The 26,191-nt window shown below is 27.3% G+C and overlaps 1 protein-coding gene across 2 annotated transcripts in view; it reads left to right on the top strand.

Moving 5' to 3' along the window:
• LOC100197092 (leucine-rich repeat serine/threonine-protein kinase 1) overlaps positions 1 to 26,191 on the top strand; it is a 148,938-nt gene that overhangs the window by 117,649 nt on the left and 5,098 nt on the right. Inside the window, exons 25-28 of one of the 2 annotated variants that reach the window (XM_065792594.1) lie at positions 1,544 to 1,675; positions 2,875 to 3,010; positions 17,136 to 17,320; positions 19,942 to 20,674. In XM_065792594.1, the coding sequence (XP_065648666.1) occupies positions 1,544 to 1,675; positions 2,875 to 3,010; positions 17,136 to 17,320; positions 19,942 to 20,674 (1,186 nt within the window). Of the gene's footprint in view, positions 1 to 1,543; positions 1,676 to 2,874; positions 3,011 to 16,832; positions 16,930 to 17,135; positions 17,321 to 19,941; positions 20,675 to 26,191 lie in introns of those variants that run through there. The other variant, XM_065792595.1, reaches the window with a different exon arrangement.

Here is a 26,191-nt window from a genome sequence, read left to right as displayed (position 1 = left end):
AAACTTTAATAAATGTGAAAGACTCTAGGTCATGAGTAGGGCTCACAATAATAAATGTGAAAGACTCTAGGTCATGAGTAGGTCTCACAATAATAAATGTGAAAGACTCTAGGTCATGAGTAGGACTCAAAATAATAAATGTGAAAGACTCTATGTTATGTCATGTGTAGGACTCACAATAATAAAAAAAAAGTGTAAAAATGTTATGAGCCTTGGCTTTTTATTCATTCAAAAAAGGTTCAAAACAGCCTGTTAATTATTTAAAAACAAACTAATGTTGTTTTGAAATATAAAATTTGCATGAAGTTATTTTGTTTATAGTCAAACTTGTAACATTTTTTAGTAACTTGTTATTAATTTGTTGAAAGAAACCAAGTTTAAACTTATGAGAAACTCCTAGTTGATATTGCACTTACGTATTACTTCATTTAAAATCAAAAGTTTACCAAAAATATATATTTATTAGAGATGCCTGAATTTTAGTTTGAAAACATTTCAAGTACACAAGAGGGAAGTAATAATAAGGTATTTTGTCTCAAATTATTTCATTTAGAGTTTCTGCATTATGTATTCCATTCTAGCCTATTTTTATTCAATTAACTTTTTTTTGATGAAACCTGAGTTATAGTTCAAAAAATTCAGGTAAAATTAAAAATATAATAGAAGAGTTATAAGAGGATTTTATTTGAAAGTTTTTTGACTTAAAATAAATATTGCATCTGCAACGCAAAGATTGCATACAGGTGATCAATCAAGTCATCTGGTAATGTATGACTTGATTGATCACCTGTATGCAATCTTTCCCTTGCAGATGCAATATTTATTTTAACTAAAAAGTAATAATAAGATGTAAGACCTAAAGAATAAATTTCAATTGATCAACCACACACATTAGTCACCATGGGTCACAAACCTTCACCCTTACCTTAAAGAAATAAGACCTATACTGGTGTGGTATGATGTGCTATGAAGTGAATTGAAATTCTGATTCAATGCACATTATGGAGCAAAGGTTTCAGTTGCATATCAATTAAAAACCAATTTAAAATAGAAACAAAGAAAAGAGGTTATGCATTAAAGATATAACAGAAGAGTTAAAAAGGAAAAAACTTGAAATAAATAATAGCACATCAGGTAAGGAATAGGATAACATAAAATCAAACAATCAAGATCAATACGAGAAGCTAAATAATATTGATTTTAAAGATAATTTTTCCCTAACTGGTGACTTGAATTAACTAGGCTAATTTCTTCTCATGCTTACCCACATGCTTATTAGGAAATTTATACATTTAGAATTTAGCCTTGTAACTTTGTAACTTGATAAAATGTTTTAAATATTTTTTTGCTGTTGTTCAATTCTTGTTTTTTTGTACAACTGCTATATTTTTATACTGCTATTCTATTTATATTTTTGATTTGTTATAGTTGTTTATATAATTATTTTTAGTTTTTAATAGAAATTAAAAATATTTTTAAAATAATCAAAAATATTTAGTTTATTTAAGGTTATAAAAAATATAAACTAACAAAAATACTATAGGTTGTGAGTTTTTTGTTTGGTTCATTTGTGTATGAGTTGATAAATCTACGAAAACCTTTTGGTAACAGTGCTAATAAAAATCTTGTTGATAAGTTTATATCAGAGGGAAAACGTCCAAAAATATCGCTGGTGGTAAGGGTATTTTTTTTTAACGTTAGTTCTTGTGTATTTTAGCAGTAATTTTCATCAGGTGTACTATACCTTTTATTAGATTTTTTTGGTTTGTGTATAATATTATTCATAAAAACTTTGTAATTAGTATTGCTTGTTGATTATGACTTTTTTAAAAGTTTAAATTTTTGTGTTTTAAACATGGTACCGCTACTAATATTGGTAATTTAGGCATGAAGTAGAAAAGATAAAAATTTTAGACATAAATTAAAATAAATTTAAAATATTCATTTTTTACAGGGATTAGAACCCCTAGCTAAAATCAGGGTTCTAAAACCCCAACAATAAGGAGTTCTGGAGAATGGGTTCTGATACCACTATTGCAAAGTGGGTTACCGAAAAATGAGGAGTTCTAGAATCTCTTAAACTGAGGTTTTGAAAAAAAAGTACTGGAGTACCCTTAGTGTAAAAAAGGGTTTTAGAGCATCTCTTAATTTGGGTAAAAAAAATCCAATTATAACCAGTGGTTATATTTGGGGTTTTTTCACCGAAAGTATTTTAAATAGGTAAGTTCAAAATAATTTAATTTATACTAATTTATTCATCGTAAGCAAAACTTAGGGATTATTTTTTTCTTATCTACAATTTTGAAATGATCTGAAACATTAAGAAATACTGTAATAGTGAAGAAACAATTCCAAAACATACACAAGTACACAAGTCTACACAACATGATTAGCATGATTAGCATGATTAGTACACAACATTAGCATAGTTAAATTTTATAATCACATAATAGCATTTACAATTATTACAATAATATATACAGAAAAGTTCTTTTTGAGGAGTGTAATACAAAAACTGTATTACACATCTAGGTTTCTGGAACCCTAAGAAAATGAGATTCTAAAAAAGTGATATGAAACCCTTCAAGAAAATAAAGGGTTCAGAACCCCTCCAGATTGTAGACCCTCTCAAATTTAAGGACCTGAGAGATTCCGGATAAGGAACCACTATTGGGTTTTAATTCCTGACTTTATACATATTGAATATTTTTTTTTTTAATTTAAATTTTCTGAAGGTAAATCAAAAACTTTTTTTGGATAATTTGACAAAATATTCAACATTTTGATAAATCTTTATAAAAATAATTTTTCTTAATATTTTAAAATATTGTAAGGCTAGACAATATCCAATCATAAGAATTTATTTTAATGCAGGCAAGTCAATACCCAATCTCTATATTATCATTGTTGCATCAATGTTGGGCCCTTAACCACAACGATAGATTAACTACTTCAGAAATAAAAGGTCTCACATCTTTGGATGAATTGACATCACTGTTAGATGTTTTAGGTGAGTGTGACTATAATGAATTTATACTTTTTATATAAATGATTTCATACTTTTTATAAAATTTGATAATATTTAGGGGTTGCTATGATTTTAACATTATCAATTAAAGTCAAAAAAAAAATCAATCAATCAAAAAAAATACATATTGTGGTTTTAACAGTTATTATTGGATAATAGTTTGCATGTTATAGCAAGAGCAAAATATTGAGCATAGAATAAAAGTCTAAAACAGTTTATTGAGTCATCTTTAATAGTTCTGCTTTTGATGCAGTTGGAAATTGTTTTGTGTATAGATCTATAAGACAAAGTAGAAATTGTTTCTGGTCTTCATTCTTTGTTATGATAGAGAAAGGGCAATGCCTCTTTTCATACAATTTTCAACAACTTTCATTTGAAGAACTTTTTGTTGCATTTCAAGATGCACTAGATCAGTTGTCCACTTATCTGGTTCACTTATCTTCACTAAAAATGGTTCGGCTTTTCTTTGCTAAAGAAAGCTAAAGCAATCAAGCACTCATAAAAATACCAAAGGTAGTGATGATAAGCTTTTGCTGCAACATCCTACCAGGAACTTTATTACCGTGTTTGTTCCACCAGTGGAGCTTCATTCAAAAAACTCTCCATAAAAAAGTGAAACAAAAAGGTTTATGTTCATAATCCTTTATTTTTCTGCTATAGTAAAAAAATATTGATGTAAAAGCATTTATAGAATATATAAGCATTTATAAAAGCATTTGAGACAATATATAACCTTTTCACATCCATTGTGCATTATGTTTAGACCCAGGAGCCTGAAATTTCACACCCAACTGCGATGTTTCAGTAGATCCAAGTTACCCCAAAGAAGATGAAACAGATTTAAAAGATTATCATTTTTTTTGACTTTTTATTGTAGTAGTTTCTCTGTAGTGCTTCAACATATCTTGACTAAGTCAAATTAGAGTTAAAGAGGTTATTATTGCCAAATCTTTTATCAATTCCAAGTTCTTTTCCTCTGCTGATTCCAAAAACTGTTGTTAAAATTTTGGAAAACATAATTTTGGAAACATGATGCTACAGGCTATTCACGCAAGATGTGTCCCAAGTTTCTGTTCAAGAATTGTGTAGGCACCAATATTTAGCCTTGTATTTAAAGAAGTTATATCAAAGACATGTCCATACACATGCATTTCCAGCTACCAATCCTTAAAAGTATGCATACAAATATTTGCCTGCTTATAACCTGCTCCTCAACTTATCTATGGAGTTCCTTACAATTTTTCACTCCACTTTCTGTAACAAAATTGGCAATTCTGTTTAATTTTTTCCACTGACAATATCTGGTAGAAATGTTTCATCTCAGTGCTGGATGAGTGGATCATAAGAAATAAGTGAAACTTATTGATAGCAGTTTTCTCGAACCTCTTGGTTTGCCCAATGCCTATGTATGTCAATGGTAACTCCTTAATGGGATGTCTAAGAACCTAAATTACTATTCCTTTAATTATGAGTGCACAGCGGTCTGAGATATTGATACAAAAAAGAAATGATACAACATTTGGAGAGTGGACTGTCTTCATTTTTTTATTGAACTACCAGTATTAGAAAAAGATAAGACTTGGGCTTCATCTTCATCATTGTCACATTTTGAGGAACTAAAGCAACTATTAGTTTTACATTTAATTGCTGACAAAGAAATAATTTGTTTCATATTTTTGTGCAGTTCACATCACTGGCACCTGTTTTCAGCTCTGACTCTATAGCTGCTATAGTTTGATCAGCCATACTGCTGTTTGATCAGCCATACTGCAGTTTGATGGATCTTCTTGATTATAAATGTTTTACTTTCTTCATTTTTTATGAAAAAACTTAAAAAGTCAGTAAATGAATTCAGTAGTGTATCAGACAATCTCATAAATCATAGCAAATCTATATGTTTTAAATCATAGAAACCTCTAAATATGCTTCAAATCATAGCAACCCCTTAATATGCTTCAAGTAATTAAAAATTTGGTGTACAGTATTTTAATTGTTAAAAAAACACAGGCAACCTTATACAGAAATTTCAAATGCACTAGTTTTTTTAATGTGTATAATTCTTTTAAGAAATGATAACCAATTATAATTGAAATATATATATATATATATATATATATATATATATATATATATATATATATATATATTGTTATTTTGATTATGTAATAATAATCAACTCTTTTTCGATTTGAGAGTGATCAATATAAAGTGAAATAATCACAAAATAGATCAATAAATAAATAATAAAGTAAGATGAAAAAAAGCAACTTTTTTACGGTACTTAAAGTTTCATGCCATTTTCGGCACTCAGCAGCCATAGATTTAAATCAAGAAAAAACCGATCAAAAATACAATTAAAAAACCGTTACAAAATTAAAAACAAAACAATAGAATAAGTTCTGACATCAAATAATAATAATAACAATTTTTTATTTTGAATTATTTTATATTGAGCAACAGAGAGAGATTTTTATTATAGCAGTTACAGTTTTGTCGATTAGGGTTTGTATTGTTGTATAAAATGTATTTGTTGTGTGAGTTTATAATAGATTTTACACTTGGCATACAACTGTAGCTAACTTTGACTATGTTCCTGTTAAAGATTTTATGTAGTTTGTTATTATTAGGAAAATGTTTGTCAACTAGTTTCAAAAAACATTTTCCACGTTGGTGCTAAGGTTTTTGCTAAATGGAAGGTTAAACCAAATGATGTTGCGGCCTCTGTTCCGTTTTGGAGTTGATATTGCTTTAGGATTAAATGTTGGACTACATTTATAACCAGACTTTAATAAAGCATTAATTTTATAGAGGAATAGTATTTTAAAATATTTCTTTGTTAGAAGAATTTGTAGACAATCTAAGTTCAACCAAATGTGGTATTTGTTTTAGTATACTTGGCAGGTGATTTGAATCAGCATGGATGTAATTTAATGTATTATCAGGTTTGAAATAAGGTTTAAAAGTGCATTCACCAAGATTTAGAGAATTGTCAAGGTAGTTGACAATTTTCATGTTGCATTGTATAGAAATCCGTAAGCCATTGCATTTAAATATTTCGACAATATGCTTTTTTATTTTTTCCATTTGAGGGCAGCTTTTATTACTAAAAACTGCAAAGCCATTGTTACAGTATAAATCAACCTCAAACTTGTTATAAAGTTTTGAAATTTGAAAAAAAAGAAATATTTCTACCAGCTCACAAACCTCTGCGCCGTCATACGCTCCCATGGAAACATCAAATAAACCACTTGATTGCTTAATCCAAACTTGATTATTATTCAAAAGCAAAGACTTTCTTGCATGAAAAATTAATGATATGTTCTCTTTATTTAATGTAAGGTGTTGCTTCGCAAAATTGATAGAGTTTTAAGAAGTGTTTCAGTGATAGAAGGGTAGAAGTCAATAGTATCAAAAATTAAAAATTTATATAGGTGTTTATCTTTCATGCCTTAAACCAATCGATAACATTTGGAGTGTTTTTCCATTGATTTAATTGTAATATATTTCTTAGGTCTGTAATAATTTTAGAAAGAATATCTTTACTAATTTTACCAACCTCATTTTTAGCAGGATTCAATAAATGGACAGTCTTATCTTTATAGTCTCTATGTTCAGAGCCTGCAACATCATTTGGTTTAACCCTCCATTTAGCAAAAACCTTAGCACCAACGTGGAAAATGTTTTTTGTTCAATAAATGTTTAGCAAGCAACATTGTATATCAAGCAACTGTAACATTTGCTAATCTTGATTCATCTCCTAATGAAAATCCTACATTGGTTTAAGTGAGACTTCTTTTAAATTAAGATAATCACGTTAAATCATTTAACATCTCTAAATACAAAAATGATACTGAGCTCTCAAAACATGTAAGGATGTTAAAAGAAGCTAATTTAGTTCCTATAGTTAAGTGGAAAATTCTCAGGCAATGTTAAGCATATAATCCAATATCCAAATCATGTGAAATTGTAAATTATAAAAATACTAATCTATTGAATAAAAGGAGTGAGATTGTTTCTAAGTGCAGACATATAAACAAATTCCTTCTTTTCCAATTCGACACTGGCGATTAAAATAGACGTTTTTCCATATTATTATTATTGTTATTATTATTATTATTATTATTATTATTATTATTATTATTATTATTTTATTGAACTTAATATATGTATATACATATATTAAGTTCAATAAAATTGTGGGTGCAACATTTTTTAACCTATAACCTTTTTTACAGAGTTTTAATGAACATTTGTTACAAAAAGACATAAAACTTATTAGAAAGAATATTTACTTTTTTTAAATAAAATTTAAGAGCTCTATCTTATTCTACATCTTTTTGTGGAACTTCTGAAGTAAAGTTATAGGATCATTATATCTTACTGCTTTGTAAGATTTGCTTTTTAAGCAAAGGCTTTAAGAAATTAACTCTGACTTAACCACCTTTTTTTGTACAGCCCTTGGTTGAGTAAATGGCTAGAGATGATATCTCTGTAAAAATACTTATCTAAACTGCATCTAGTTATTGACTTGTAGAAGGCCTTCTAGGCAAAGAATTTAGTAAAAAGAAAATCTCTGCTTACCAGCCTCACAACCCTTATTCACCTGATAGGCTGTTATAAATGTAAATTTGTTTTACATTATTCCTGCCTAGAATGATGAACACTAGATTGTCTTGACTATGCTCATGCGTTTTTCTTTCCTTAGTTGTGCCTTAGTTATGTCTTGTTATTTCCTAATTAGAGTACAGCTCTATGACTCAGTTTAATGGCTTAATGGCTCTGAGACCAACTGGTAGTAAGGTTTCCTGAACTCTGTGGTAGCTCTCAGAAACATTCCATCAACAGCTGTAAAAGTAAAAATTACTAAATAATTAGTCAATTTTTCTTATTATTAAAAACATGAACATGAAAACAAAAACATGTACCTGAAAATACTATTAAAAAAACCATCATCACTACTAAATTATTTCAACCTATCTTTTATACACAACCTTTGTGGTCTTTCTTTTATACGCAATCTTTTTCGTCTTTCTTTTATACACAATCTTTGTGGTCTTTGAAGTAATTTTTCATTAATTGAATCTTAACTTTTGTTAAATTTACAAGACCTTTATGTGCTTTGTGAGACTAATTTAAGTTCAGCACTTATATCTTCGGATCTTAGAGTTAAATGAAAACACTCCAAATTTTTCGTGCTTAGCCTAGGCATATACTTACATATGAATTTATCTATTTCTTACAAAATATTTGAATCCAACTCTTTATCCCTCAGGCAATTTTGTTGTTATTGATGATTCTAAGCTTGACTCAGTACCACTGGCCTTGATGATCAGGCTTTAAAGCTCAAAGCTTTTGTGTTTCTCAATTTTTTACTCAAATAGTTTATGACTTGTTTTCTAGATAACTCAAATTACTTATCTTCACTCCTTATTTATTGTTATTACTGATCTCCTTGATTTGCTCAGTTTCTCCTTTAAAAACTCAGTTTCTTTTAACTCAGGTTCTCCTTTAGGTGGTTGAGATTGTGCTATGATCTCACTAAAATTTTATCTTGTACTTCTTCTATGTAGCACTTCTAATTTGTCTTTGTCATTGCAATTCTAATAGCTGGCTCAATGTTGATTGTGATTCATTTAACAATTTTCTCAATGATGGTCCTTGAGTTATTTTTTTTGTCTCTCTGCTGAAAATATTATAAATGTTTATAAATAAAATTATAAATACCAACAGAGTCAGAACTCCTAAATTAAATAAGTTAAAGATAAAAAAATAATGATTTTAATGCAGACAAATCAACAAAATTTTCATATGCACAAGCAACAAAACAAGTCACATCAAAACCAAAAGAAGCAGAAGTTGTAATCATGCCTAAAATTACCTATAAATTGAACAACAAAAAAAAAAATTAAAAACAACATTGTAAGCAGTATTCATGAATCGACTTGTGAAAACAAAAATACAATCATAGAAAATGATGATCGAAACATTGAAAAAAAGCTAAAAGCAATCAGTTTCAACCTTTCATTAAAAAAATACAAAAGAATAATGTGATTATCAACAACAACAACAGCAACAACAACAACAACATAAGCACCAGAAGAATGACTAAGTATAATCTTAATCAAATTGGAAAGCATAAATACTCAAAAAATAGTAATTAATAATTCTGAAAATAAGCGAATATTAAAAAATTAAGTAAAAAAATTAGGAACACCAAAAATGCTCTTATGAAAACTTTGTTATTTTCTTGCCAAATTACACTCATTACAATAAAAACCAATTTAGGAAAAATGGTCAAGGAGTAGTGATTTACATAAGAAAAAAATATTCCATCACTAGAAATACATTTCAAACAATTGAATAACTCTACAATTGAATCCATATGGTGTGAAATTAAACTTAAAGCAGAAAATATCCTTATTGGTTACATCTGCAGACCACTGCACTTAAATCATCGACACTGCAATTAATAATAACAATCGCTACCCATTTAGTTAAATCAAAATACTTTTCAGCTCTTTTAATCAACAGGTGATTTCAACTACTCCAACTACATACAATAAGATAATAATGGAAGATCAAATTTATGTTAATCTTTTCTCAATTCAGTTTTTTAGTACAGTTAGTGATAGAAGCAATCCTTAAAAACAACATCATTATTTAGTTATCACAGTTGAGTCAAAAAAGATCTTATTTAACATTTTAACATATGTTAATTTAACAATTATCATAAATGATCCAATATCTCTATTGAAAAAAAACCTGCCTCCATTCATCTCTCACCAGGGAATTTTAACTAAAAGACTTTCACACCATACAAAAAAATCAAGAATTTATTAAAATAAATCAAAAAGGTAACTATTCAAATCTAAACAAAGTATTTAACAAAACTATTTGGCACAAACTACTCTGTAATAAAAACACTAATCTCTAGAAATTATAATTAAAGTTTTGATAAAACTAATCAGTATTCATATACTAAAAATCTATATAAATTTTGATAAAATATTGAACAGCACAATAATGATATCAAAAAAGCAGTTGGTTAAAAAAAAAAAGTTCTTATGAAGTCTGCTTCAAAGTTATTTAATCATAAAAAAAACTTTCTACCGAATAAAAATCAAAAAGCAAGAGAATTAAAAAAGTTAGTAAAAAATGCCCAAATAAGATATGAAAAGTCAAATTAAATATAAATTAACAAAATTGAACAATTAAATTAACAAGTTAAACAATTAAAGCAAATTAAACCCAAACCTTATATACATTATAGTCAAAGCCATAAAAAATTACATCATAAATAGACATTACACCAATTCCAAAAAAAAGGGCCAAAAAAAATGGCCCAACAAATTATTGAGCAATCTCGCCATCATCGGCCATCAGTAAAGTTATGCAAAAAATAATCAAAAATGACATAACAAGAAATTCATATTACTTAGCTGCTGAAGAACAGCATGAACAGCAACAACAGACAACATGGTGTATGTATATGACAGTATGGGACAGCTGAAGAACAGCGTGAACAGCATGGTATATGTATATGACAACATGGGACAGATGAAGAACAGCATGGATTTACGAAAGGCTAATCAGTAGTCATAAATTTACTTGAATCATAACTTGGGTCTTTCAATTGGATTCTTAGAAGAAAAATACTTTTTCCAAAAATTTACATATTTCTTGAATGAGGAAATGCAAAATATTGAACAGTTTTATTTTAGATGTGTGGACAAATGTTTCAATATATAGTCAAAACATTTTGATATAAATAAACTCAAAACATCACTTGCAGAATTAAATTTCAATCAGCTTTACAATAGAATATGGCATCGAACTTATTGAAAAAGAAAAATATCTATAATATAATTAATTTTCTAGATATATTTGTTATTTTTAAAAACAACAAATTTATCATAACCGACATGTTCTATAAAGAAACAAATTCACGACTACCTGAATTACAATAGCCATCACCTTGATCACATTAAAAAGAACATTCCATACAATCTCGCAAAAAAAATAATTGTTTTTACATCTGATTACATCGCTAAAAAGCTATGTTTAGATGAACTAAAATTATATAATTACCCCCAAAAATTAATAGAAAAAACTTTTTTAAATTCAAAACTAAAAGGACCAGCACCCTGTTCTGTAATGATTGTTACACAAACAATTCTCTCTGCACAATAATTTCTAACAATCGTTCAGAATAATGATTAGCAATTGCAGAATAAGTAATTCCCTTTGGAGAATTACACAGAAAATGATTGCTAAAGTTTTCCCTAAAAGACTAATTCCGGGTGAGGAATTATCTTTTAAAAGCCATAGCGCTAAACTCAATATAGGTTGAAATAATGATACAAGAAGACAACACACAGTTAGTATAATAATTGGTTGTAACAATATAATATATAGATATATATGTTATTTATAGATATATAAATGTGAAACAAATATTAAAGCAATTCTCCAATAATAAATAAGAAGACGAAACATTACATAATCTAAAAGAAATTTTTTCTTTAGTTACAACATTTTATAGCGACCTAAACTGTCAACCTATTTTAAATAAAACAAACCTTTTATTCGGTTTATCATCTAACTAGAGAGAAAAAAAAGTTTTTTTAAATATACATCCAGTAGTAACTTACAATCAACCACCAAACATATTGAGACAACTTACTTCTGCCAAATTTCATTCTGCATCATTGTTAAATGAAAACAGGATTATTTAAATGTAAAGATGTTCGATGCATAATTTGCACATTATATAGTGTTGGAAAAATATAATGGGACAACCATTTTAAATAAAGAATTTTAATCAAAATTGCCAGTTAGTTCATAAAAAAATAACTTTTTATTTAGTAAATGATTTTTACAAGATAGTTGTTAGTATCATTTTTATATAAAAATGCATTTGAGAGTATTTTTTAGATTTTTCAAAAATCATATGAGTAATAAGTGAACATCAATTTTTCGACTAATTCTGTGGAAAAAAATAATGGGACACATAACATAAATAATTTATTAAGAAGACTTATGGTTGAATTAATATTTTGTGTGACCTCCTTTAGCTTTTATAATAGCATTCAAATGTTTTGACATAGATTCCATTAATTTTTTTGTAATATCAGAACTTATTTTATCCCAAGCCTTTGTAACAGCAATTTCTAATTCTTCCTTTCGCTTCAAGTAAAGATAACCTATTTGTTTATCTAAAATCGAAAAAGTATTTTCGATAGGATTTATATCTGGACTTAGCGCTGGCCATTCATGAACATTTATGGGTTTGGTTTGTAAAAACTCTGTTGTTGTTTTTTTCGACTTATGTTTTGGATCATTGTCATGCTGAAATCTAAAATTTCTACCTAATCTCAATTTATGCGCTGATGAAGTTAAATTATTACTTAAAATATCAATGTAAATATCTGAGTTCATTGTATCTTTAATAAATTCAAGGTTTCTAACACCATTCCATGACATGCAGCCCAATACCATTGTTTGTTTAACTAAATTCATTTTCGTGATTCTCACTCCAATATTGTTTTGCTGGAGCATTTTTTCTTAAAATATAGAATTTGCTCCTAAATATTCCATAAAATATTTTTTTCGAGAAAAAACAAGTGTTTTACCTTTAGAAAATTGTTAGTATCTTACAAAACAAATTATAATTTAGAATTAAATATGATATTTTTAATGAAAAACAATTTGTCCAAATAAATTAACAAAAAAAACCAAGCACATCTAATTTTAATGATTCAAAATATACAAATGAGTCAATTTTGTCACCTAAATTGTGCAACATTTGTTTGTCTGTGTTAAATGGTTCAGATAAAAACAAAAGAGTACTGTTATTTAGAATAGGAGCAGACAATACAACATTATTACTAGCTAGGCAGCATCATTTTATTTTTGTCCTATTATATTTTTCCAACACTGTATTTACAAGAAGTAGAAAGCTTCGTAATATCTAATGGTACTACTTGGAAAATAAAAGGCAATATTACCTGGAATGGCAAAAATGTGATCTATTATCTTAAGTGTTTAGCATGCAATGGTCAATCTACATACACTGGAAAAACGAACTGTTTAAGAAATCGGAAAAATGACCATATCTTCATTTGCAGAATGGGCCAATCAACTGACAGATTTGACAACCATGTTTATGATTGCTGAACACAAAATAATAAAACTTTTATTGTTTTGTCTTTAGCAATCAAAAAATCTTTTTATTGTTCTGGAACTTAAAATCAAAAGAATTTATTATCATATGAAAATCATTTACACAAAAAAAAACATCATACCTTTAATTAACACTTCCTTTTTAAAAAGACACAAAATAATGGTAACTTTTAGCAAAATAAATTTAATTTCCTTTTAACAAAAAAATAAATTTTAATAGAAAAAATTCATTTTTTTAAATTGCTTGTTTAGATAAGCACTCTGATGTCACACTGACATAGCCTGCTGCTAGTGGCTTCAGTACATACATCAACTGGCAAATAGCCTGACTCGCATCAGAGTGCTGCTACATCAACTGAAGGTTTGGGGTGGAGCAGCAATCTTTTCTTTCATCATTCTTTGTTTTCTTTCTTCTTTTTCTAAAAAAGCTGTATGCTATAAAGATAAGCAAAACTAGTGAGCAAATGCTTATCTTAATACACTATAGAAGATATATATATATATATATATATATATATATATATATATATATATATATATATATATATATATATATGTATATATATATATATATATATGTATATATATATATTTATATATATATATATATATATATATATATATATATATATATATATATATATATATATATATATATATATATATATAGTTCTATAGATTGTTGCATTTGGGAAGTACGGAAGGAAAAAAATGATTCTTACGTCAACAAATACGTCACTTTTAATTACTTTTGACTTTCGTCCAACATTTGTGTGTTGTCAGAAAGTTAAAACCATTAAATTAATTACAAATTAATCGTTTTTTAAAAAAACCGCAAAAACACAAATTTAATTGACCAGACCATGTTTTTAACAATATAAACAATGTTTTTATTTTTATTTTTTTTAATAAGATGTTTTTATTTTTATTTTTTTTAATAAAATGTTTTTATTATTATTTTTTTTACTGTAAATCATCACAGAGTGTTGCTACATCGACTATCTTATAGCCTGACTCGCAACAAAGTGCTGCTACATTGACTGACAAATAGCCTGACTCGCAACGGAGTGCTGCTATATCATCTGACAAATAGCCTGACTCGCACTAGAGTGCTGCTACATCTTCTATCTTTTAGCCTAACTCGCAAGGGAGTGCTGCTACATCGACTGAGGGTTTGGTTGGGGCAGGCAGGTCTGAGGGGCAGGCAGTCTATCAATTATTAAAAAAAAAAATTTTGATCTTGCATTTTAATTTTTACTTTTTGTCAACAAAATACGGAAAAAACTTTCTGACAACATATAAGAGTTCTATATATATATATATATATATATATATATATTATATATATATATATATATATATATATATATATATATATATATATATATATATATATATATATATATATATATATATATATATATATATATATATAAATTAGATTAGCAACAATGGAAAAATACCACTGATGTTATAAATTGGCTTTCTAAAATTAATAACAAAAATTAATGCACATTTATACAATTTGATAATTATGATTTTTACCCCTCAATTAAAGAAGAAATTTTAGATAAAGCAATAGAATTCGGAAAAATCCACACTGAAATTACAGACTAATTACTCAATTACTAAATTACTCATCTAATTAAACATTGCAGAAAAACTTTACTCTATTTTAATAATGAGACATAGAGGAAAAAAACCACGCTTGAAACCTTTGATGTAACAATGGTAAGTTATGAGGGAGCAGAAGTTTGTGAATTTGTAGGCTTATATATTTTAAATTCCCTTTCTAAAACAATTCATTTTAATCAATTAGGCTTGTATTGTGATGATGGTTTAATAAAAATGCAAAAAAAGTCAGGGCCTCAAATTGACAAAATTAGAAAAAATATTGTAAAAAATTTTCAAAGACATTAGCTTCCAAATTGAAATTATTAATTTGAAAATATTAATTTAAAAATTGTGAATTTACTTGATGTCACATTAAGAAAATTCACAATTTTTCTCTCACAAACCTCTCGGAAAATTCTTATAGGCCTTATAAATAATCTAATGATGAATTATAGTTTATTAATTTAAATTCAAATTGTCCTTTCAAATTTTAAAACAAAATCCGATTTCAATTAACAATAGACTAAATCAAAAACTTTTTAATGAAAATATTTTTAACTTCTCCAAGCGTGTGTATAAAGACGCTTTTAAAAAAAGCGGATTTAAAAAATTTTGAGCTAAAATTTCAAAAAAAAAAAAAGCAAAAAAGCAAATTTTTTTTTTTTTTGTGTTAGTTTACCTCCTATGGCTAAGAAGGCTACTACAGACGAGGAGGCTACTTAATTGCAGTTAAAACCCTCTCTCAACTCTATAACTCCAAAATTCAAACGTTGACAAATAAGGCCATTGCACAGAGAAATAATTTGAGTGCAGTACTACCAGGAACATAGTAAAGATCAAACTCGGAACCTCTTGCTTATGAAGCAAGCGCTCTACCACTACACCACTACCGCATATAAATAATAGAATTATTATATTAAATAGAATTAAAGATAGAAAGAGAATTATAATTTGGTTCAATCCTCCGTACAGGAAAATAGTTTCAACAAATATTGAAAAAGCATTTTTAAAATTAGTAGGCAAACATTTCTCTCCCTCTAATAAGTTGCATATATTATGTTTTAACAGAAACGCTATTAAAGTAAGCTACAACTGTTCAAAAAATATTGAAAGAATTGTGTAAGAACATAATTTTGCATTGATTAACAAAAATGAATTTTTTAAAGAAAAAGTATACAGAAAATTGTAGTTGCAAGCAAAAAATTGACTGCCTTATGAATGGCAAATGCTTACCAAAAAATATTGTTTACAAATGCATTGTTTTCTCATTAAACAACCCTGATAAACAATATATTAGCATAACCTAGGGCGAATGGAAAAACGTTATTCCAACCTCAAACAATCTTTTAAACATAAAAAATACTTAAAAGTGCTGTCAAAACATGTTTGGCAACTAAAAGAAAAAAATACTAATTTTAAATTAAACTGGTCTACTCTAAAAACTGCACCTGCCTATAATAGCATTTTCGAAAAATGCATACTATGTTTACAAGAAAAATTTGAAATTATTACTCATTTTGATCAAGAAAATTTACTAAACAAAAAGTCTTAAAAAGAAATATTTTTTCTATAGTTAACTATAGAAAAGTGTTTTTACTAATATATTATTTAATTACACTTACATAAATATATATATATATATATATATATATATATATATATATATATATATATATATATATATATATATATATATATATATATATATATATATTTATATATGTGTCTGTGTGTGTGTGTGTGTGTGTGTGTGTGTGTGTGTGTGTGTGTGTGTGTGTGTGTGTGTGTGTGTGTGTGAATACATACATACAGACATCAGACTTACTATTGTGGATTAAGGTTGACACTGCTTTAATATATTTTACACACTTTAAGTTTTGGGATGCCAACTTTTATATCCAGTCAAAATTTGTATCAGTTTGATTTCTTTTTAAGAAAAAGAAGACTTAGTTAAAAAATAAAAAAATAAACCAAATTTTTTTTCAAGATTTAAGTCCATCTTATCTAGGTAGTACCAGTCTTAACTCGAACCCTAAGTTAATGTACTAAGTTCCAATTTATGGCTATATATCAGTATGGTGTCATCAATGTTGTTTCATGCAAGGGTAAGTTGGTTGTGTTCTAAATAATCATAGCTTATTCATATTTTTGAATAAACACTTACAAAGTACCCAGAGTTTTACACAAATAATAAATTTAACAAGTACTTTTTTAAAAATAAAATACATAAACATACACTACTTTTAAAACTAAGAATTATTATAATCTGTATTATCAATTTTCATCATAAAATCATTTTTTTACTTAACAGAACTGGATGAAAACTTCTACTTACAGTGTGTAAAAACTTGTTCACCAAATTTGTGTGAACAAAGTGCTGCGTCTGCTAATGATTCAATTGGTTCACATGTTTGGTTAATCACCAGTCAAAAGAATCAAGTGCAAACTTGTGTGACAATATTTTCATATGAAGATTTTAAATATGTGCATGAGCGTGTATGATGTGTTTTTTTTTTCTTTAGTGTTTTTATAATTCTTTTATTTGAATCTTCAAAAAGTTTTGACTTTACCAAATACAATATTAACAATAAATCTCAGAAATTTTCAACTCCTTTTTTATTTCAATCCCTGAAGAACTGCAAAAAAATATTCATTCATCCCATACTGACTTCCATAAGTATTTAAAAACATCAAACCCTGACTCTCTTTTCATTAAACCTATTGAAAAAAATGATATAGTATCAATTATTCTTTCTCTGAATGATGGCAAGACTTCTGGTCCAAACAGCATTCCAACTTTTATTCTAAAATTTCTTGTTAATAATATTTCTTCAGTACTTTTTAAACTATTTAATTTCTCATTTGCTACTGGTATATTCCCTAATATTTTAAAAACTGCATCTGTTAAACCAATCCATAAAAAGGACTCAAAACTTGACTGCAGTAACTATAGACCAATGTCATTATTATCAAATATCAGCAAATTCTTGAAAAATTAATGTATTCTCGTATCTACCACATTTTTGATAATTCTAAGTGTCCTACGGCCGCCAATTTGGATTTTGTTTATAACACTCTACTTCCTATGCACTTATTAGCATTACTGAAATGATTCATGGTGTGATTGATAGAGGTTTTTTTGCTTGTGGCGTCTTTATTGATCTCCAAAAAGCATTTGATACAGTTGACCATAACATTTTAATTGAAAAATTGTATCACTATGGTATACGGGGTAATGATTGCTAATAATTGGTTTTCATCCTGTATTAAAAATCGTACTCAGTTTGTCTCGATTAATGGGTTTCAATCCACAAGTAAAGTTATTAAGTATTTTCTCCTTCAGGGCTCTGTTCAAGGACCTTTACTGTTTTTAATATATATTAACAATCTTTCTCACTCTATAAATAATTCAATTGTTCGTCATTTCGCTGACAACACTAATCTTTTATGCATAAATAAATGACTTGCGCAGCTTTGTAAAAAAGTTAATTTAGATCTTCATCATTTGTGTCATTGGTTAAATAGTAACCATCTTTCTCTAAATATAAAAAAAATTGAATTTATTATTTTTCACCCTCCAAAAAAAAAGATTGATAGTGATAATGTGAAAATTAGAATTAACAGTAAAAGACTTTTCCCATCTAAATATATAAACACCTCTGAGTATTTCTTGACAAAAACCTATCATGGTACAATCAACTAATTCAATTAAATAAAATACTCTCACGTGCCAATAGTATGTTGTCATTAATACGACACTATGTTCCCCAACATATTCTAATATCAATTTACTATTCCTTGTTCTTCTCACACTAAGTTATTGTTGCACTGTTTGAGGTCAAGAAAGTAGCTTTTTATTACATCATATAAACAGTTTACAATGCACTTCCATAAGAATTATGACATTTTCTCCTTTACAATCTAATATCCAAAATAGTTTTTCTGAATTAAAAATTCTAAAATTTCAAGATCTTGTAAAGCTTTATAATTGTCTCTTCGTGTTTGATTCTCTTCAAATAAACTACCAAATTCGTTCAATAATTTTTTTATTAAAACATGTGACACACACAAGTATTACACTCGAAATACTGAAGATTTTAACTTGTACACTTCCTTTTTCAACACTATTAAATATTGCAAGTTCTCTATAAAACATCAATGTATTTCTCACTGGAACCAAATGATACCATTTATAAAAAAAAAAGATTTTAACTAAATACCCTTTTATTACCAACATTCTTTGTCTCAATCGAAACCAAATTAAGAAATTTTTATTTGAGTATATATTTAATGAATGTTAATTTTATCTTTTATTATTATTGCTTTTTTTATATTACTGTATTTATAAAACTATTATTTATTTTATGCTGTCTTTTTTAGCTCTACTACTAATATTACTGTTATCATTAATTTTCCTTTGTTTTATAAATCTTATTAATATTATTTATAATGATAGTGATAGTGATTCAATTGTAGTAATAGTTTTATGGCCATTGTCCTGATTTTTGCTTATGTTATGTTTATTTTAATAATTTCTGTCATAGTTATAAACTTTAATATAATTATTTTTACCATAGTTTTTATCATTAGTTATAATTTTTAGTAAAGTTATTGTTATAGTTACTATGTTATAGTTACTATTTGTAATGTTTTTTTGTTCACATAATTATTATTATTATTATTATTATTGTTTTTACTATATTATTATTGCAATTATTAATATTATTTTCATTTATTAGTGCTTATTTTCCTTTCTTTCGTTTTTTTTGTATTTGTTTTTTTTGTATTTGTTTTTTTGTTTTTATTTTTTAGGTGTCACTCCATTGACTAGTTTTTAACTATATGAGTGACACCTAACCTTATTTATGTGAGTTTATAAAATATTATTGTAAATTTTCATATTTTATGGTTAAAAAGATGGATTATTATTATTTATTACAATTATATATAATATTAACAAACACAATATTAACAAAATTTTTAAAATGTACAATATTAACAAATGCAAATTTAACAAAATACTGGTGCATTTTGTTAATGATGTATAGTACAATAATAGAATACACTAACGATGTTTTCTAATGGCTTTTTATTATAAGTTCATATTTTATTTTTAGAACTTTTCAGTAAAAGAAAAAATTATCACAGCATGTTTAGTTGGAAATACGATGTGGTTAGGAACAGATAAAAGTGCTTTTAAAGTCTACTGTACTTCAAAATACCGTCTAATTGCATATGGCACATCTATAAACCATGCTTGCATAGTTTGCATATATTACTGTGCTTTAAAAAAGTTTGTTGTTTGTACACAATCTGATGGTAATGTTCTTATATATAGTGATGATGTTCATTTACAAAGTAGAAATAGTTCTTTGGAAACAACTCATAATTTGCACCCAATAAAAAATATAGTTTTTTTGAAGCCTCTAAATTGCATTAACATTGGCAGTCTCACACATTGTATATGTGCTGTTGAATCGAATTCATCCATAAAAAAAATAGTATCAAATGAATTTTCAATTTCTGATACCGAAAAAAATCTTGACAATTACGAGTTGTGGTGTGGCCAAGAAAAAGGATGTATTTCAATACTTAGTGCAAGTTCATACAAAGAAATTGAAACTTTATCAGTTCAAGACGAAAATCTATCAGGTTTTTCAAACAAAATTGTTACTTTTTTAGAAACAAATCAAACATCTAATTTTCAAAATAAAAATTTTTCCAAGCATAACTTACATAGTTATGTATGGATGGTTGTGTATCCTGGTACAGAGGTGAAAAGATGGAATGTAGACTCAAGAATTGTTGAAGGAGTGTTTAATGCTATAAATTATTCTGAAGTACGCAAGGGTTAGTGTTGTTTTCATGTTATCTCTTATTCTAAATTTTTGCTTAAGTAACCCAAGTAAATCAGTCTTCTCCGTTAAGCCAGCGCTTTCGCGCTCGAGCCATTTTGCGCTTGCCCTCAAGCCCACAAAAACTTTGGCGAGCGCGTAAAAAAAAACTTTCCAAAAAAAATTCTTTCATTATTTTTTCAAGTATTTATATAAATTTTTTTGTAAATGTCAATTTTTTTATTGTTTTTATTTTATTTTATCTAGAACTTAAGTAAAATGTTGGTTTTGCCGGGTTTTTTTAAATTAATTTATCTAGTATTTATTTCAACAATCATTTTTGCTGTTATTATTTTAATTTATAAAGCAAAAAAAGGTGTTGCAATTAAAAAAAAAGTTTGTTTATTGCGTACATCAACCTAAAAATGACCATCTGTATACCGTAAAATTCCCTAAGTTCGGTCACTTAAGCTTTGAACATTTATTTATCACGCATAAATAAAAAAATTTCAATTTTTTTTCCTGAAACATACAGAAAATTATATTGATAATTGATTTTGTAAAAATAAAAAAATGAAAAATTAAAACTAGTACTTAATATTTTGTTTAAAATGAAAACATCTACTTTGACCGACCTCGCAATACCATCTCATAAGTTCGGCCACTATATAAATACTAATAACGTATCACAAACTTAATGTCACAAATAATGAAAACTAATTTTTAAATGTTGTTTTATTGTAAAATTATGATATATATGTTCAGGTAATACCAGTAACAATGAAGGGCGTTGCCCCCGGGCTCAAAAAAAAAATTCTTTTGAGGCACCAAAGAAAACAAGAAAAAGCACATATAAAAAGGCCTTTTTAAATATAAGTAGGATTTGCAATGCATCCATAATTGTCGTTGAGCTGTGTATTTATCTCCAAAAAAAATGTCGCAAGCTTGATATTTTTTAAAGCTCAAAGAACCGTCAGTTAATTTTGAAAGTTTAAACAAATTATTTATTCCAATAAAATACCATGGTGTGAATCCATTTTAAAAATGTCAAAATTTGATGATAAATTTACAGGTAAAGTTACCGGTAAATTTTACATTCGCAACACTTATTAACATTTCACAATACTACTGCTAATTGTCTCCTTCGTTGTTTATCCCTGAATGACCGAAGTTAGAGTATTTCAAAATTTCACTAATTTTTATGAAAAAAGTAGTTAATTTTCAAACATTAATAAGTTTTTTTTTTAAATATAATTAATTTGGTGATTCTTAATAATGATAAGATTAAATTTGATCATTTATTTTAATAATTTGCTTATTTTAGATTTTAATAGTATGCATTTTTTCAAATTGTTGTTTTGCTAAAGAATTATTTCAGCAGGTTGCATATAAACATTATTTTTTTTATAGATTCATATTTACGAACTAATTACAAATATTATTTGAGAAAAAAAGTTTGTAAAATTTGAGTTTAGCGTGCTTTTTTTATATTTTTTCTTAAATGACCGAAGTTATATGGTGATCGAACTTAGGCGATTTTACAGTAATCTAGAGTTATTTGTCTTGGATAATATTAATGTTAATAGTGATTATTACATTTTGTTTATATTATATTTATTACATTTTTTTAATTTAATATCTTCACTTCCAACAAAGCTGCAAGCAACAACTATTAGAGTTGGAAGTTACTGGAAGAGAAAAGACGAAGTTTATAGAGCAAGATAATGATTGGCAGACGATTTAAAATATTGGAAGTTATATAAATTAAGAAAACAAGATATAAAGGAAGCGAATTCCAAAGAACTAGGAAAAAAACTGGGCGAATAAGATGTTTTAGAGCACTTAGGAACAGTCACAGTAAAAGGATGAGACTTAATAGAATGACGAGTAATACGAAAATGAGTTTTAGTAGATGGTACAAGAGACACTAACTCTTTAGAGCAGTGCTCATTATAGTATTCATAGAAAAACATATAACAACATTACGAAACAATTATAATTATACGTGTTTTCTAGTATTCATATCATCAATTCATTAATTGGATTATAATTATGTCTATCATGATTTCAGTTCATTGATTGGATTATTATTATTATATCATAGTCTAATCTTTTATTTACTGGTTTAACTGGATTTCCTGGATTTTTATTTTGTGAAAACATTGTGAAGTTTTGTAGTTTAGTTTAACCAAAGAAATTAGAAGCTTGAAAATTTGTTTTATAATGCCCATCAAGATTCAATGCAGTTGATGATGATCAAAAGAACACAATTTTCTTAATATGGGTCTTTTTCCTTATATTAGTCTTTTTAATTTATTTAATCAACTAAAGTTGAAGAGTAGGAAATATTTGTAGGGTTGATGAAGTTTGAGTTGGCAAAGCAGAAAAGAAAAAGAAACTAAATATATTTTAGGAAAAGAGAGTTAAACAAGAAAAGTACAACGTTTTCTATGCTTAAGCAACATTGCAACAGTTCAGAATGAATAGCTGTCCTCTTTATCTAGTATGCTGGTTGAAAGTCTGTGCAGATCTTCTTCCGAGAAGTCTTAGTGAATATAAGAGTTGTCATCACTTTAGAATTTGAATTGTAGAAGTTTAAAAACAGCTTTTGACTAAAGCCTTTGCAACCAAGTAGCGATATCTGTACTTATTCCTTTTGCCTAAGCCAACATAATTATTTATTCTTTTGTCTCAAAGGTTCCATACATCAACGAATGAAATTTTCAAAACAGGATTACAGCAATTTGTTCCAACAAAACTTTCACTAACAGAGGGTCCAATCGTGGTCTGTAGATTGAAACCTAACCTATTGTTATCATAATTTTGAGGTTCTTTTGGCAGAAGTTTTCCCCAGTTCCAGATGTGTCACAGACCCCTCTATATCACATATATCCTAATATAACCTTTTTTTACAAATTTAAATAGTTCTGCCTCACTTTGGTTACAATAAACTATCTGACTACAGAAGCTGTTGTTCAAAGGAAGCCATGGGCCACCAATTTTCTTCAATTTCCGCCAAGATCTGCTTTACCTGAGTTATCCGTGCAATAATTCTTGTAATAATACAGTTGATAGATTCAAAGAACCTTTTAAGAAACATCCTAAAAGACAAGACAGTAGTACTCTTTGCTACTAGTAATACTGACTTTTTTACTGCATATAGAAATAAGTATTTTTGATTGGGAAGCAACATATTGGAAATATAGTTCGTTCTATCATTCTGGTTTAATATGAGTCAAGAGGACGCTTGTGAACAATGATGTAGCCCAGCATGGCATGATTCTGGCCCAGGAGTTCACAAAGAGTGAGAAGATTAAGAATTAAATGAATATTAACTGCAACATAAATACATTGGTTGATGCACTTCAAAGTTTTTTGAGTTTTTATTTTATTTTATATTTAAAAAAAACATGGCCACTCTAACCATATGTGACTAGAACCTAAGTGGTTTAAATACGATAACTGCACATAGCTTTTATATATATAATTCGATAACCCGAAAATGGGACAAAAGAGTAGGGCTAGATTTACATAAGTGTGCCCCCTTCTAGTTGTCACAAAACGTTTTTAAGATGTCTAAAACAAGTATTAATATGTATTAATACGTTTTTTAGATGTCTAAAACACCTTTTGTGTCTACTAGGCCGTGTCATGTTAAGGCCCCTCTTATGTAAGATGCATGTGGCCCTTAGAAAATATTTGGAATTGCTGTATGTGAATTTTAGAGCCATTTTGGTAAAGAAAAAGTGGTTTATTGAGGAAAAAAAGTAGGAAAGCCTATTACTACCTAAACTAGGTTGTGATTTAGATAATAACGCAATTTTACTCATCTGTATAAAACAGCAACTTTACTTCTGTTTATAATTTGAAGTAAATCTTATATTATCTTATTTATAAGTCTTAAGTAAATCAGCAAAAAGTGTTTTTATGATGAACTGCTCAAAGTTTAAGGTAAACAGTACTCAATAGTTGTCAAGCTGCGCAGTTGACAAATATTGCATATTTAACTGAAGGCGATTATTAGTGATTACTCGTTATTGAATAACAATAAACACAAAACTTTTGCTTAAAAATCTTTTTTTTTTAAATCACTTTCAAAAGTTTTAATTTAAAACTTTGCCAAAACAAATGTTTGGATAGTTATCACCATGATCGGTTGAAATTTTAAACTATTTTAAATTGAGTAAAACCTTAAATCCACTTAATCAATTACATAATTAGTTTTTATTTCAACAAAAATAAATTAAGTCGTAACTTTACAACGTGCAGTTAATTTAGTTTTTTGTAAAGTAACCGTTGTTTTGCTTCTTAATTAGAGCGAGAAGTCGTTTTTTCAAGCATTTATTCACATATAGATTTGATGTCGAAGATTGATTTGTTATAAAAGGAGAGCTTTTAAAACCACAATGCAAATAGTCTGTTGTAAAAGATACAAGAGCGAATTTTTCAACTCGAATGAACTTAAATTTGTCAAAAGCTTTATAACGTTTCCACGGATAATAGTATTGATTATCTGAAATCATCGAGTGATCTTTTTTAAAATAAGTTTCATCGTCCTCTAAAATGTATAAATTTTTTTTTGTAATTAATTTAAGCAAATTTTTAGTTCGTTTGTCTGCCTTGATTTCTGCATTTAGCGATCTTTTTGGAATTTTTTTCTTGTAATATGCTTTCAGATTTTTATTTTTGAATACTCTTTGAACTAAAGATGTGCTGCATATAAATTTCATAGCTAAATCTTGTTGTGACTGAGTCGGATTTTAGATGAGTTGAATCCACTTATAATTTTGCCTTCTCTTTGGAAATAAATCTTGGTTTTCCACCCGATTTTCTTTTTGCAGTTATATTTTCCTTATAACGTTTTATAACATTTCCAACAGTTGATTTTTGAACTTTACATGCTTTTGAAATCAATGGAGTATGAGAACAATAGATTTTCTAAGTAAAATTTCATTTACTTGAAAATGAAATTTTAAACAACACTTTACTTGAAGTAAACAAAGTAACACCCACTCATAAAAAAAAACTATGCAAGCATCATTATAAAAAAAATTATTACAATTGACTTGTGGTTTTTGTGAAAAACTCAATTTAAAATCGTCTTTAAACTTTAGTAAATAAAGTTAATGTGGGTTTTTTTTCAATTTAAAATTGTAATTAAATTTTTTTCAGAATTATCATAAGAGAATTTATAAACTACTTTTTTTCCTGAAATAATTTGACAAAGTTTATCTTTCACAATAAAACTTTTATGGATAAGAGTCTCCTTTAATTATGTCATCAATACAAAACAAATCAAATTTTTTTTTTGGCTGATGGAGGTCCCTAGTTTTTTGGAGATCCCTGTGCCATGGTTCAGTCTACCCATACCTAAATTCGGGCCTGCTATATACACACTTAATTTTGTGAATAAAGGTCAGTTAATATATTTTAATAAACTTATAACAAATTTTGGACATCCCCTTAGTAGTACACCCTAAGTAAAATCTTAGTCAAAATCCATTGTTTTGCGATAATCAGTAGGTGAAATAAG

This window comes from Hydra vulgaris, chromosome 03, assembly GCF_038396675.1.
Source record: "Hydra vulgaris chromosome 03, alternate assembly HydraT2T_AEP".
Lineage (NCBI taxonomy): Eukaryota > Metazoa > Cnidaria > Hydrozoa > Anthoathecata > Hydridae > Hydra > Hydra vulgaris.
This window is presented reverse-complemented; position numbering and strand designations above follow the sequence as displayed.